Source organism: Myodes glareolus, chromosome 9 (genome assembly GCF_982192425.1).
Source record: "Myodes glareolus chromosome 9, mMyoGla1.1, whole genome shotgun sequence".
Lineage (NCBI taxonomy): Eukaryota > Metazoa > Chordata > Mammalia > Rodentia > Cricetidae > Myodes > Myodes glareolus.
The window spans coordinates 36,498,242-36,514,274 of record NC_142034.1 but is presented as its reverse complement, the minus strand read 5'-3'; the positions used below and the strand labels follow the sequence as shown (position 1 = coordinate 36,514,274).

Sequence of the window (16,033 nt, the reverse complement as noted above, 5' to 3'; positions counted from 1 at the left end):
CAGACAGATCTCTGTGAGTAAGAGGTCAGCCTGGTCTACAGAGTTCAAGAGAGCCAAGGCTATACAGTGAGACCCTTTCTTCCTCAAAACCAAACAAACGACAAACAAAGACAGAGCTCCTTTCTTAATTACTATTGCTCAATGCTTCATGTATAAACATAGTAAACTTTGCAATCAAAATACATAGACAGAATTGGTTTAAACCACCATGGTCTGTCTCTACGGTAATGACCAAAGACCCATGGTAGATCAGAAGACATAAAGATTGAAAGCCTTGGGATGCAGATCAATGAAATAATATTGCCTAGCGCACACAAACTCTGAGGATGCCCCCAGTGTAAGGAAAACGGGGGAGAAGGAGGAGAATCCTACAGCTCCTTCTGGCCAGATGCAGGAACCAAAACAAGGGCAACAAAGGATGCTGAGATTCGTTCTACTAACATGAGAAAGAACAAGCTGCCTGTAAGAATGAAAAGAACATATAAACAGTACTGTTGTATAAATAACATTTTTATAGCAAAAAAAGGTCTTATCTTTCCTAGGAAGACTTTTAAGTGAAGCAGTAATAAAACAATCAGGCAACAATCGTCACAAATAAAATAACATTATACTGGAAGAATCGTAATTACCTTGTTTCTCACTCTAGAAATTTATTGTGGTAACCCCACATCTCTCTTAGAGACAAATAAATAAATAAATAAAAACCAACAAACAGTAAACAATTCCTTACCTTGTAAGATGGCAAAAAGCACAGAATTCCTTGGCTCACAGTCTGGCACACAGATAACAAAAGCATTCCCACTTCATCCTGGAACTCAAATGTTTCGGTATGCTGGAAGGTAGCACAGAGATTCCGGCCCTTAGGACCTGAGCCAACAGTACCAACCCAAACCTAGAAAGAAATATTTTAGTATTAGCAATATGCCTAAATAAAGCAGGAAAATTAATTTTTAGTTTTCAGTGATTTATAGGAAAAGATGACAAAACAAACTTAACAGAAATGTATTTTGAACCTGAGAGCCTTTAATACCTTTAATTAATTGAATACAATTAGGTTGGTACCTATCCAAAATCATAACTCTTGAATACCATTGTAATCCTCACAGTAACTGCAAAGATACGACCATCAGGGCTGGAGAGATGGCTCAGCAGTTAAAAGAATTGCCTGCTCTTCCAAAGGTCCTGAATTCAATTCCCAGCAACCACATGGTGGCTCACATCCATCTGTAATGAGGTCTGGTGTGCCCTCTTCTGGCGTGCAGGCATACACATAGACAGAATAATGTATACATAATAAATAAATTTTTTTTTTTTTTAAAAAAAGATACGACCATCAGCAACTCCAGTTCCAGGGGATCCTACACCCTCTTCTGTCCTCTGAGGCACATGGTATACTTACACATAAACTTAAAAAAAAAAAAGTATATGTATGGTTAATCTTGGTTATCTCTTGGTTGGATCTGGAACTACTGAAACACGAGCAGCTGGGCAGTCCTGTGAAGGATCGCTTGGTCAGATCATTTGAGCAGGAATATTGACTTTTTATCTGGGCTGTTGACTGCTCTTACAGAAGGCCTTGGTTCTCATAACCCACGTCACCTGCTTCACAAATGCTTACACCTCAAGTTCTAGGGATGACTCTTCTGGCCCACGCAGGCATCTGCATGAGCCCCACACAAACTAATGAAGGCACACCAAAACACACTTTTTAAAAAATAAATAAATGAAACAATAATATACTATAATCTTATGGAAAAAAGAAATAAAAATAACTACAAATAGGAACTATAGTAGAAGAGTGAATATTTCTTGCTTTTAGATTTCATAGAGAAACTAAAACTTACTCAAATGAGGAATTTTTAGTAGTTATTGAGTCCAAAGAGACACAGCTGCCAGGGCAGCATCAGTGTTTCTTCCACTGACTCGGTAGACTGGCAAGCAGTTGACAAGATTATCTTTTATTCTAAAACTAAAATGTGAATTTCCTATCAGAGTTTGCTTATTAGAATTTATGGCGTCCTTTAATTTACTTATATGGAACTACACTCAGGTAAAAAGACTGAGAGCTTCAACAAAATAAAGCAAAGCAGCTCACCTGTGAGTCACTGATGACATGGTTAGCTTCTAGCTGGATGTTAAATGTAACACCAAGCTCGGATGAAAAGGATTTTAGAGGTGACAGTGTTCCTGATGTTAGAACAATGGTTCGTACTTTGTTATTAATATCTGAAAAGGCCTACAAGGAAACATGGAACAAATGAGGTCATCTTTTGAAAAAGCCAAACAGTCATTTAATTGTTGGTTCTAGTCAAGATGAGTTTGCACTTAGGGCAGAGTGAGCTTACCACAGCTGGATTTAAGCACCAAAAGTTCAGCACATTAACTCCAATTTTCTGTCGTGAATGTTTCTTATTTTTTGGTAGAGCCAAAACCCCATTTTTATCAAAAACAGCAATCTGATTTGTCCAGGAGTAAGTTTGCTGAATAGCAATTTTATAATCATCTGCAAATCTAAATGCAAAAACAATGCTAACTGAATGACAAAACATAAAACAAAGATCACGTTACATAACATCAAACCTGATACTCGCAAAACTCAACATCCTGACACGCCTTCCCACACAAAGAAACCGCAGTCACCCTCACTAGTTAAACTTGGTAATTCTGATATAAATTAAGTCATGAACTCATAGGATTCAACAAATTCTTATAAGAAATATTAAAATTATCTAATTAGCTCACCTCGTTAGCCACCTTCCCATTTCATTTTAAACATGAGATAAACCATGGCAGAATCAGAACTCAACTTCATGCCTTCTAACTTAACTTACTACTTAATTTTTAGTTACTAAGTAGAAAACAGAAATTATAACTAAAGTCAAGGACAAGTTATATTTTTTATTGTGTGAGAAAATAGGTAATTTTAGGGACAGTTTAAAAAGTGTCAGCAAGTAAGATGATAAAACCTAAGACCCTTTTCCATTTGATTTGTGTATGTGTGGGAACATGCCTGCTGCAGGGTATGTGAATGCCAGGACACGTCATACAGACACCAGAGGACACCCTGTAGAGCCAGTCAGTTCTACTGTGGGCTTCAGAGATCAAGCTTGGGGCATCAGTCTTGACAGCAAGCACCTTAGCCTGCTGAGACACCTTACTAACCTGAATTATAAGATTTTCAAGTTAAAATCTGGGTCTACATCTTGAACTTCTTTTCATGAGTTACAGGGTCAGAGTACATATGGTCCCATCCCAGCATCACTCAGAATCCACGAAGGCCTCTGCTGACTCGGGATGAGCTGTGTCATTTTCAGTGATGCTCTCCGGCATTTTACCCCTAATTTCACCTCTGGAGAGATCAGATCTCTAAGTTCAAGGCAGGACTCAGTAATTGTGAAGAGAATTTTATAAAAATGTTCAGATCCCCGAACTATAAAACTCTAAGGTACATTTAATAAGAGAGAGGTGAGGAAACCAGACATCATAACTAAGACTTCTACTCAACTGAGTGGTTCACATATACAACCCCAGGGTTCAGGAGACTAAGGCAGGACAATGGCAAGAGTTAGGAAAGCCTCGGAAACACAGAGAAACCAAAAGCAAACCCTGAAAACCAAACCAGAACAAAATAAAACTTCCCTTATATTAAAAGAAGACAATCAAGCTACAAAAAGACAACTCACAACACAGTAAAAATGAACTGTAAAGCATTATTATGTCTCACAGAGGATTAATATCCCAGCTGCATGAATAACTACAAATCAACAATTAAAAGAAGCAAGTCAACTAAAAATGGACAATAGACTTTAAGTAGATTTTTCTACAAAGAAGACATACAACTGCCCAACAGGTACACAGAGTCATAGGATCATTAGTCACTAGGAAATGCCCACCAAAACCGTGAGGAAGAATTACTTGATATTCATTAGGATGGCTTTTTTGAAAAATGCCCAGAGCACAAAGAATGCATGAACAAGGATATGGAGAAGTCATAACCTCAGACAGTGCTAAACAGACGGCCAAATGATACCGCTGCTGTGCAAAACACCAAGACATTCCTTCCGAAGTTAAACCGGACTATCGCAGGATCTTTAGGTCCACAGCCAGGTAAAACACATCCCTCCAGAGGAATGAAATGAAGGCAGACTCAGTTATCTGTACACCAATGTTCACATCAGCATACTAAATAGTAGGCAAGGGGGAGAAACACAAAAATGCCTAACAATAAAAAGATTAACAAAAAAGTGGCATATTTGTGCAGTGGAATATTATTCAGCCATAAAAAGAAATGAAATTTGATATATGTTCTGCACAGACAAGCTCTGAAAAAAAAATGATACTAAAAGAAATGAGTCAGACCTAAAGAGGCAAACATTATATGCCTGCTTGTGTCTGAAGTAACTAGAAAGAACAAACTGAAAGGAGGAATTACTAGGAACAGTAAGGAGGAGAGCAATCGCTTTAAGTGTAAAATCCTTGTTTGGAATGACAAAACATCCTGGAAATAACGGTGGTGCTGACTGCACCCTGCAGGGGTGCCTATTGCACTGGTTAAGGCAGTAACAGTTTCATGTATATTGACATGAAAATAAAATTTTAAAACACTCAAAATTCCTGGAAGTTGGTAGAACCATAACTTTCAAGAGAAAAGCTGGGCACATTGACAGGCCTGCAATCCCAGCATTGGAGAGGTGAAGGCAGGAGGACCAAGAGTTCAAGGTTGTCAGGTGGTGGCGCACATTTTTAACCCCAGCACTAGGGAGGCAAATCTCTGTGAGTTTGAAGCCAGTCTGGCCTACAAACCAAGTTCCAGGACAGATGTACTGTACACAGAGAAACCTATCTCAAGAAACAAAAACAAAAACAAATGAACAAACCAAAAAAAGGGGAGTTCAAGGTCATCCTTGAGTGTGTGCACATGGAGGTCAGAGGAGAGACACCCTTGGAGAGCTGGTTCTCACCTTCCCCCTCTACGTGGCTCTGGCTCGGGGATGTAACTCCAGCTGCCAGGCTTGTACAGCTTTTACGTACAACCTTTACGGGTTGAGCCATCTCGCTGACCCACAGACTAAAATGAAAACAGACCAACAACAACAACAACAAAGCCAGCACAACAGGTACCCCCCTTACCTGCTATTTTCTCTCAAGAGGTAGTCCAGCACCATGAAGAGCCCTTTGAGCATTATCTGAGTTGAAGCACTAATAATAGGTATATGTATTGCTTCTTCTTTACCGTGGACCGATGTCACTTTTTCTTCTTTTTGAAGAACAGTTGAAAAATGTCTCTGTAAAAAATTACCATGTTATTTGTGAAGGGGTAGAAAGGGGACAGAAGGAAAATCCTTTGCAAAGTATAAATACAAGCCAAAATGAAGCAGGTATACATGACTGCAAAAATGCAGGTTATTTTGCATCTGTATTTTTGCCTCTTTACCTATCACGGTGGCTAGGATGAAACTCTCGGGCTTCGTGCATATAGACATTCATTCAATAACTGACCTACAACCTAAAACCAGCAATACAGTTTGGATTGCCATGTTAACAAACACTCCTATGAGTCAAAGGCACTTTAATAATAGGCTGCTTCAGTAAAGACATTCAGGAGGACTTCTTCAGCTGGTGTGCTGTTTAGTACCCTTCAAAAGCAATGAACCAAATTAAAAAAAAATCCAACTGACTTTTAATAGAGTTTATGTTTCCCTGAAGGCCTGAATTATATATAGGCAAGAACTCTGGTAATGAGACTATCACATGATAAACAAATTTTATTAATATCTATTTTTGGTCCTGTTGTTTTGGTGAATGAATCCAGGTATTCAAGAATACTAGGAAGGGCCAGGTGTGGTACTGCACCCCTTTAATCCCAGCATTTGGGAGGTAGAAGTGTTATGCCCAAATTACTAATCATGTAATTTCCAATGCAAATTACATGAGGGTCTTTATTTTACAAACCCAAGTCTGGAATACCACTTTCCAGCACCCCAACAAGGTGGTTGAGGAAAGTGTGGCAGTGAACCCTGGGAGGATAGAACTTTTAAAGGGGAAATGCTGTAATCAGGGGCGGTCATACCAGTCATCTAGGGATTGGGTAAGGAAAGCATAGGGTAAGGCAGTTTCTGGGCACTAAAAACCTAATGAAAACCCATTAATAACTGACAAGGTATCTTCAAGGACAGGATGCCTCTCAGGAACATATGGACCTCGTTAAATTTTATGGCCCTGCTCCCTAGCTCTTAATTGGCTATTTTCAGGGTATCCGTTCAAATTCTTCTATCACAGCACGTTTCTGGAGCCAAGATCAGGCCCCTGATCATTATACGGCTTAAGATGAAACTCCCTTCTCTAAAACGGAGTTTGCAAAGTCAGGGCTTCACATAAGCAGGCAGATCTCTGTGAGTTCGAGGTCAGCCTGGTCTTGTTTCAGGACAGCCAGGGCTGTTATACAGAGAAACCCTGTCTTGAAAAGCAAAAACAAACAAACAAAAAAACTAGGCAGGGACTCTACTGAGACATACCTAAGGCCCGATAAGCAAAATTTAAATAATGTAAGAATACAGTAAAATAAGAAAATAAAAATCCAAGAAGAGTAAAAAAATCCTTGAAGAGTAAGCACAGGTCAGCTATTTCACTCTTGCCCCAAGAAAGAATCCCTCAGTCTAAAAATCTTCCCAGGAGAAAAAGTAAGAATTTGGTTATGAATAATGGGATGAAGGAACTATACAATAAAACACATACAAACTGGACGCAGCAGCACATGCTTGCACTCCTGCCACTGGAGGTAAAGGCAGGAAGCGGAGCTCAGGGCCATCACTAGGCATCTAGCAAGCTCAAGGCCAGATCATGCTGCTTAAGTAAGACTTTATCTCCAAAACAGAAAAACAAAATATACAATATTATTTAGTCTTATTTAAAAGACAAAAGAGCCACAGCTAGAAGGATTGCTCAGGGGTTAACACTGGCTGCTCCTCTAGAGGACCCAGGTTCAGTTCCCAGCACTCATACGGCAGCTCACAGTTGTCTGTAACTTCAGGTCCAGAGGTGTATGATGCCTTCTTCTCGACGCCCCCGAGGCACCAGGCACGCACACGATGCACATACACACACACACACACACAGGCAAACTCTCATTACAAAAACAACAAAAAAGAAACCTTTCCACATCCATCTCCTGGGTTTAGTTCATTAAACACAGACCTCACCCTACACCAAGAAAATAGAATATTGTTAAGATATCAGTTTCTGCTCAAATTGACTTATAGACTCAATGCAATCAGAAACAAAACCCCAGTGAGTCTGCAGATAGTGGTAAACTAATTCTAAAGTTTATATGAACAGGCAAGAATTCTAGAACAGCCCACACAATATTGGAGAGGGACTGTGAGCTAGCACTACCCACCTTAATACAAAGTTACAACAGTGCAGACAATGTCATATTTGCAAAGGAAGAAGCAGACACTGGGGCACAACAGAAATCCTAGAAATAACCCTCACGGCTACAGTCAACTATCTCCAGCAAAGAAAGAGAGATAACCGATGGAGAAGGGACCCCTTCCGTATGTAGTGATGGAAGAACTGCAATTCATGCTAACTAGACAGACCTTATAGGTTCCATAAAAATAACTCAAAATGGGTCACCCAAAGTAAACTGGAAAACATGAAACTTCCCTCCCCCCCAAAAAAGGAGCAAATCTAGACGACTGTGGAGTTTGTGTTTTTAGATATAAAACCTAACACATAGCTTATGAGAGGGAAATAAGAGGAAAGATAAGCTTCATTAAAATTAAAATTAAAATCTTCTGCTCTGTGTAAGACGCCGTCAATGAAATGAAAAAGCAAGTCACTGACTGAGAAAATATAACTATAAACACTTATCTAATGGAGCATTTGTATTCAAAATACAAGAAAACCTCCTAAAATGGAACAAAAATTAAACAGTGAGCAAAAGATACAGGCACACCTCAGCATACACAACCTAGACATATCTGGAAGGAGGGATCTTAACTGAGAAAAACGCCTGCACTGGGTTGCTGGGCTGCAAGTCTGCGGTGCATTTCAGACTAGTGACTGACGCAGGTGGGCCCAGCTCCCTACCAGGACCACCTCGGGGCAGGTGGTCCCACAAGGACCCACCCGCGTCAGTCATGGTGTTTTATCAAAGCAATGGAAACCCTAAGACCAAAGAACTTAGACAGATGTCAAGTGAACAGACAAAAAGAAACTAAATATCTTGTCTTCAGGAATTGTAAATTAAAAGACCAAAGAGAAGCCAAGCTTAGTGGCTTGTCCTCAAGCTTCAAATGCAGATGAAAAGGTGAAGCAACAGGAATCCATGGAAACACAAACGGATGGTTTTTTTGAAGTTAAAAGTACTCTTACCATAGAACTCAAACATTATTCTTCCAAGCATTTCTTGAGAGAAAAAGCCATATCCACAGAAAAACACAAGGATCTACATTTATAACAATTCGTGATTGCCAGAAATTGGGAACCACCAATGTTCCTCGCCTGTGAACAGATAAACAAATTGTGGTATACACAGGCAGTGAATGTTTTCGTGATGAAAAGAAGGAAGGCATCAAGGTGTGAAAAGTTAGAGAGGAAGCCCAGGCCTGGGTCTGTGCATCACACACACTCTACACGGGAAGAACTTAACCACATGTTGCTACAAGAAAGACCACATACAGTATGATTCCAATTGCATGGCCTTTTAGAAAAGACAAGACTATGGAATCAGAGATTAGTGCTTGCCTAGGTTTTGTCAAATGGCACAGCAGAGGTATGAAGAGGTGGGATACAGAGGGTGTTTTAGGACAGTGAATATGTTCTGTATGATGCCATAACGGTGGACGACAAGGCAAAATCTAGTTTGGAGCACAATTAATAAAAACCAGAGACAGATACTGGGTTCAACCTGAGGGTCAGAAAAACAAAACAGCCAACCACTGGCTCTTACTTCTACTTCAGTCCGAAATGTGGACCCTACCTCCTGAATTCTCAGAATGAGACTGTGTCTGAGAGTTGTCTCCTCCCATCTTATATTCCTCTCTAAGGTGTATACTGCTAACTCCTGGTTTCTATGGCAAACTAGTATGGCTTCTGGAATTAACAGTATGTCACCACTTCCTGGTCTGTAAGGCTGACCCGTGGGGCTGTTTTACCCTCTCATCTTCAGGCAAGCTTTATTTACTAAAATACAAATGAAATATCACTACACTTGTTGAAGTATACAACATGGAGAGTGACTTGCCAGGACATTTGTGGACTTTGGGTAACAATAACACATTAATGTTGACTCATCAATTGTGGCAAGTATATTCCATGACTCTATTCTCAATGGGCAAGACTGTTGTGTCTTTGTTGGGGGAGGTGGTGAGGATGAGAATATAATGAGAATTCTGAGCTTTCCATTCAAATTTTCTTTATATTTGAAACTGTTCTTAAAAAATAAAGTCTGTTAATTTCCATAATTAAATAGGAACAACAAGAAGAAAAAGAACAAAATATTGTTGTCCCCCTGCTAAAGGGGAGACAGAGTCGTGAGGTGATGATAAAAGTATAGAACCTCTATCCTGAAGAATGTGCAAAACTGATACCCATAATGAGGTTCCTAAAGGTTTAACTACCTCTCCACAAACTTCCAATCTGTTTCAGTACAAAAATATGAGTTTTTTAGTTTCTGAAATTTTAAGTATTATAATTGACACAAAACATTCACAACCTAAAAATACTGGTTTCCTTTAGCTGTGACTAAGAATAATTCCTTTAAAGTCTTATTTTTACAAAGTAAATAATAATTTATTTAGGTTATCACCAAATGATTATCAGATTTAGATAAGAAAATTTTTAGACAACTTTTAAGCTGTTAGTTTTAAATTCTGACCGCTTTCCTGGATTGTTACAGTTTTGTTTTGTTTTTAGTCACTCCTAAATGACGTACCGTTCACTAACTGAATGCCACGGGGAGACCTTACCTGCAAAATGGGAAAAGTGGCACTGGTGATGCCCATTTTGTACAAATTTAAGAGCATTTCATTTCCACTCCATATTTTACAAGACGACTCATAGTCCCTTTCCACAAGATGCTCAGAATTTGTTTCTAACCAGCTGGAATAAAACACACAAACAGTCTGTCAGCCAGTGTCATCTCTAGATGGCAGAACTGCAAAATTATTATTGCCATCTATGGGTCTGTATACATTCTTTGAAGCTGTTAGGAAATACGCAAGGAATAACACACCTCCAAAATGCTCATTTCATACAGTAAAATAAACACATAAGTGCAGGCAATTTTATTAGGAAAGAAGTAAGCGCGAGGCTTTGCAGAGCTGCACTGCTATACTCACATCCAACACCCAGGCATGGGGTGCTCACATCAAATCACACAAAAATAAGTGCAAAACAAATATTTATACTGTATAGTAACAAAAAAGAAATACCTGAAAATGCATAAATATATTTATTGAAATGTACACTCATTTAATATCTGCTTGAATGCCATTTTTATAGCAAAGATACAAGTAGAAGTTAAGGCAGTATACAAAGTAAAGAAAATCTTTATTCTCATGGAAATTAAAGTCTACTAAAGGGAGTCAGAAACAGACACAGAAACAAATACATAAGAAAAGAAATACCAGGGCAAAAGATAGAACTCAACGGTAGAGTGCTTGCTTAGCACCCAAGAGGCCTTAGGATCAATTCCCAACACCACAGGAGGGAGTAGTGATATGCACAAAAACAAAGCTAATCACGAGTTGGTAGCTACTTTAATCCGAAAGTCTCTGATACACTCCCAGAAAGGATTTTCTAACAACTGAAAGCAGAAGCATGGCCAGCCCCAGGGGGATAATGAACAGAAACATGCTTCAAAGCAGAAGGGGTAGTTGGGGCAAAGCTAACAAATTTTGCCCCTCTGTGGGCCTGAAAGAAAATCAGTTTGGTCATCACAATGGGCAATAAGAGGTAATGGTACAAACAGCACTACACGGATAAACTAGAATCAGACCGTTTAGAGCAAGGACAAGAAATTTGGATTTTGGGCTGGAGAGATGGCTCAGTGGTTAAGAGCATTGCCTGCTCTTCCAGAGGACCTGAGTTCAATTCCCAGCAACCACATGGTGGCTCACAATCATCTGTAATGAGGTCTGGTGCCCTCTTCTGGTCTGTAGGCATACATGGAGGCAGAATGTTGTGTACATAATAAATAAATAAAAATCTAAAAAAAAAAAAGAAAGAAAAGAAATTTGGGTTTTGGAGGAGCGGTTATCTGAGTCTTGGGCCCGTAGGCACCGGGAGGAAAAATCACCGAAGGAAGGTTCTGCCTTGCTTATATCTTAAGGAGCTTCAGTAGAGCCACAGTCCCCAACTACACCAACTGGAGAAAAAGGGACCACCCCGAAACACAGGCTCCACTTGTTCCAGCTGGAGGAAGAGATGGGTGACAACAGGGTACGAATACACTCAACAACATAAAGAGTAATACAGCACCACCAGAACCAATGGTTCTACAACAGCAAGACCTAAATATACCTACTCAGATGAAGCAGAAGAAAACAACCTTTAAAATAACGTTATGAAAATGATTAAGGCCCTTAAAGAGGAAATAAAAATTCCCCTTAAAGAAGGGGAGGAAACCAGTTGTGATGGTGCATGCCAGTAGGATTTGCTGAAGGAAGCAGAGGCTGGAGGATCGCGACTTCGAGGCCAGCCTGGGCTACACATTTTTCTTTAAGAAAAAAATAAAAGAAGAAGAAGTGGAGGGAAAGACAAACAAAAATTTGGAAGAAATCAACAAATCCCTTAAAGGAAACCAAGAAAAAGCAAGCAAATGGGTTAAAGTATTGTTTCAAGACTTAGAAACTGAAATAGAGGCAATAAAGAAAACACAAACTGAGGAAAATCTGGAAAAGGAAAATCTGGGGAAAGGATCAGGAGCTACAAAAGCAAGTCTAAACAACAATATAAAAGGTGTAAGACAGAATCTCAGGCATTAAAGATATGATAGAGGAAATAGATTCATCGGTCAAAGAAAATGTTAATCCAACAAATTCTTAACAAAAAATTTCCAGGAAATTTGGGACACCATAAAAAGACCAAACCTAAGAAAAATAGAAATTGAAGAAGTCAAGTCAAAGGCATAGAAAATATATCCAACAAAATCATAAAACTAAACTTTCCCAACCTAAAGAAAAACATGCCTATGAAAATATGAGCTCACAAAACACCAAATAGATGGGACCAAAAAGAAAAAAAAAGTCTCCTCACCACGTAACACTCAAAACACTAAATATACAGAAGAAAGAATATTAAGAGCCGCAAAGGAAAAAGGCCAAGTAACATATAAAGGCAAACCTATCAGTATTACCGTGAAACATCTCAGAGTCAAGAGCATTATTCGTTAAAGATTGTAATGATTACTGCAGTTTTTTTTTAAAAAGACATATTTATTTATTTAATGTGCACTGGTGTTTTGCCTGTATATACTCTGTGTGAGGGTGTCAGATCCCCGGGAACCGGAAGCTGCCATGTGGGTGCTGGGAATCGAACCCGGGTCCTCTAGAAGAGCAGTCAATGCTCTTAACCGCTGAACCATCTCTCCAGCCCCTGTACTTTTAAAAGAGTTCAGACACATAATAGTTTAATTAAGGAAAACAAACATTTTTAGTATTTTTCTACCTTTATTTATTAACACGTAAGTTAATTAACATGTAAGTCATATTGTGTTAAATGATTGATTTTAAAAAGTCCCATTTGAGTTACTACTTTGAGTTTCATGACAAATTCTGCAGCGAATTTTGGCTTGGGAGTAGGACATGATTTCTAGCTTCTGAAACGCTGTTAAATACACTTCTGCCATCTGAGGAGCTAGAAGAAACTGAGGCACTGGATATCCAGCGCTACATACACATGTGGAACAGTGTTCCTGGCATAGATGATTATAAAATCAGCTAAAAATCAACTCTGAGAAATGTTGAAGATGGATGAATTAGTTGCGACCAAGTCCAATGACCTGAGTTCAAGTCCCAGAACTTACATGGTAGAAGGAGAGAGCAGACTCCTGAAAACTGTTCTCGGATCTACACACACACATAAAATATAGTAATTTTTAAAAGTTGAAGATGTTCTGTATCTTACAGTATCAAATATTTAGCTAACATTTAATTTTTAATGTTAAAAACAAACATATTCACCTTACTAGCACACAAATTTGTTTTTGTCTTTACAAAGTAATAAAATTATATGAATATCAAAGCACAGTTTTAAACTATTTCTTCATGATTTATTGGACAGAAAGGGAGAAAGGGGTTCTGAGTGCAAAGTCTTTAAGAAGCCCTGCTCTAGGCTGTGTCACAAGGTTACATGACTGAGCAGGATACAGAGCTAGGAAAGAAATCAGGCCCCAGGACCAGGTCCTCTGGCATTCCAACAAGTAGACATCAAACAACACCGAGGAAGAATGGGCTGTAAGAATAAAATCAGAGACCTCACAGAAGCTAAGGCAAAAATGCTTTTCAGGGATGACAAGATGTTCAATGGGTAAAGGTGTTTGCTACCGAAGTCGGTGATGTGAGTTCAATTCCTGGGGCTCAAGCTCACAAGGTGGAGAGAACTGACTCTTACAGATTGCCCTGTGAGCCTAGTTGTGTGTCCTGCCACAAGTACACACACACACAAATTCACACACAAATTACATTTTTAATTAAAAATGAACAAACGAATGAATGAAAGCATGAACAAATGAATGAATGAATGAATAAAGCATTGGCTATGAAAGCCTAATGACTTGAGCTTGACTTGCAAAACCTACAATAAAATGAGAAAACCAACTCCCAAAAATTGTCCTCTGACTTCCCCATATACGCTACCGTGACATGCATACATATACGTCAAATAAACACACAATAATAATAAAGATTTTAAAAACACTTCTCAAGAGGCTGACTATCAATAATATCTAACCTTGCTGAGATGTCAAGATAACAGAAAAATAGCCACTGAACTTGGTGGCAGATCATTGGTGCCTTGACAAGAACAGCGGCACCAGGATGGATGAAGAATGTAAATGAGAAAAAGAGAAGCAACTATGGACTACAAATTATGCTGTGAACTAGAAATGACAAAATCCTGCCTGGAGAAGCTACTATGAAGAAAGCAAGCAAGACTGTGATAAAGTGGCTTGTCACCTGATGATGACATAGTGCCAATCCAAGTTCTATCCCTGGGACCCGTGGAACGGTGGAAAGACAGACCGACTCTACAGAGTTATCCTCTGACCTCCCCATGTACCCCCAATACACATACCACACACAGAGACAAACAAGTAACATAGTTAATATATATCTGTATACACACACATCACAAAGGAAGACATAAGCAGGTAGCACAAAGAGAAAGGAAAGGGATTTGCAACTCTTACTGTACACAGAAGGCTGATTTCCTATTAAACAACAAGCTTCTATACACCAGTGAGAGAATCACAGCAAAGATCAAGAAAAATTTCAATAAGTAGTTAATACAAAAGGAACCTATAAGTTGACTTAAAGGTGTTTGATTTCTTTCATATTGAGAACGATGTTAAGTGAAAACTACTTTGAAATATCACGTTTCACATACACCAAGGTAGAACAAAAAAGACTGTCAAATGAAAAGTCAAATGAAATAAGTACCAGGTATAGTATGCCATCATTTGGGAAAAAATGAGAAGCAAGAGAATTTATTTATATTGACTCATTCATAGACACACACAAATACCCTGAAGAACCTTGTTTAGGAGAACAAGGACTAAACAAATAAGGGATGGGATGAAAGGTAGTTTTTACTAAATATGTATAGATTACGTCCAAACCATGGGACTATACATTTAAACTTTTCCATGTACAAAATGAAGAAAACAGAAAATGCCAGAATGCATGCGATAAGATGTAGTCAGAAAACTTTTAAGACAACACGATTCTAGAATAAAGTAAGAAAGAGAAATTATCTAAAATAAATTTTAGTAAAATTTGCACTAAACCTATTTTTTTAAAGTACTAAAACTTTAATTTTAATTAAACTTTAATTTAATTTTAATTTATTTATTTAATAAATAAATTTAATTTATTTAATTAAATAAAATTAATTTAATTTTAATTTAATAAAATTTAAACTTTAATTTTAATTTTAATTAAAGCCCACCAAGTCAGAATCACACTCGAATGATGTAATAAATAAAGCCCTAAGGCACTGGAGAGTTGACACACCAGCTAAGAGCACTTGCTCTTTATATTGGCCAATTTTATGTCAACTTGACACAAGCTAGAGTCACTTGAGAGCAGGGAACCCCAACGAGAAAACGCCTCCAAAAGATCAGGATGTAGGCAGGCAAGCCTGTAGAGCACTTTCTTAGTGATCGTGGGTGATGCCATCCTTGGGCTGGTGGCCCTGAGTTCTATAAGAATGCAGACTGAGGAAGCCATGGGGAGGAAGCCAGTAAGCAACCCCCTCCCTCATGAGCTCTGCATCAGCTCCTGCCTCCAAGTTTCTGCTGTCTGAGCTCCTGTCCAGGCTTCCTCCAGTGATGACTATAATGTGGAAGTGTAAGCTAAACAAACCTTTTTCTCTCCAACTTGCTTTTTGGTCATGTTTCATCACAGAAATAGAAACTCTAACTAGGACCCTGTTCTTGCCCAGGTTTGATTCCCAGAACCCACATGATGGTTCACAACGGTCTGTAACTCTAATCCCTGGGATCCAATGCCCTCTTCTGACCTACATAGGCACTCATGCGGTACACTTACATAATACATGCAACCAAAACACTCATACACATAAACAAAATAAATCTAAAATGAAAGACTATGACCCAGAATTTAAAAATCTTAATTTCTGTTATTTGATTATTTTAGTGAATTAAAAATGGGTTCTTGAAATTATTAGCTTTTAGTAGTCAATTACTTTCATTAGTCTTTTGAATAGGACAGAAAATATGACTAGCTTTTAAAAAGAGCTGAACTGATAAAGAAAACCCATTTCCCAGATAGCCTGGTTAGCCAATGTT

General features: G+C 38.6%; 1 protein-coding gene across 2 annotated transcripts in view; it reads right to left on the bottom strand.

The window, feature by feature from the left end:
- Brip1 (BRCA1 interacting DNA helicase 1) overlaps nucleotides 1-16,033 on the bottom strand; it is a 126,564-nt gene that overhangs the window by 62,624 nt on the left and 47,907 nt on the right. For both annotated transcript variants that reach the window (XM_087910144.1, XM_087910145.1), the window contains 5 exons: nucleotides 9,972-10,104; nucleotides 5,131-5,285; nucleotides 2,346-2,511; nucleotides 2,096-2,236; nucleotides 731-892 (listed from right to left, as the gene is read on the bottom strand). In XM_087910144.1, the coding sequence (XP_087766270.1) occupies nucleotides 731-892; nucleotides 2,096-2,236; nucleotides 2,346-2,511; nucleotides 5,131-5,285; nucleotides 9,972-10,104 (757 nt within the window). The remainder of the gene's footprint in view (nucleotides 1-730; nucleotides 893-2,095; nucleotides 2,237-2,345; nucleotides 2,512-5,130; nucleotides 5,286-9,971; nucleotides 10,105-16,033) is intronic.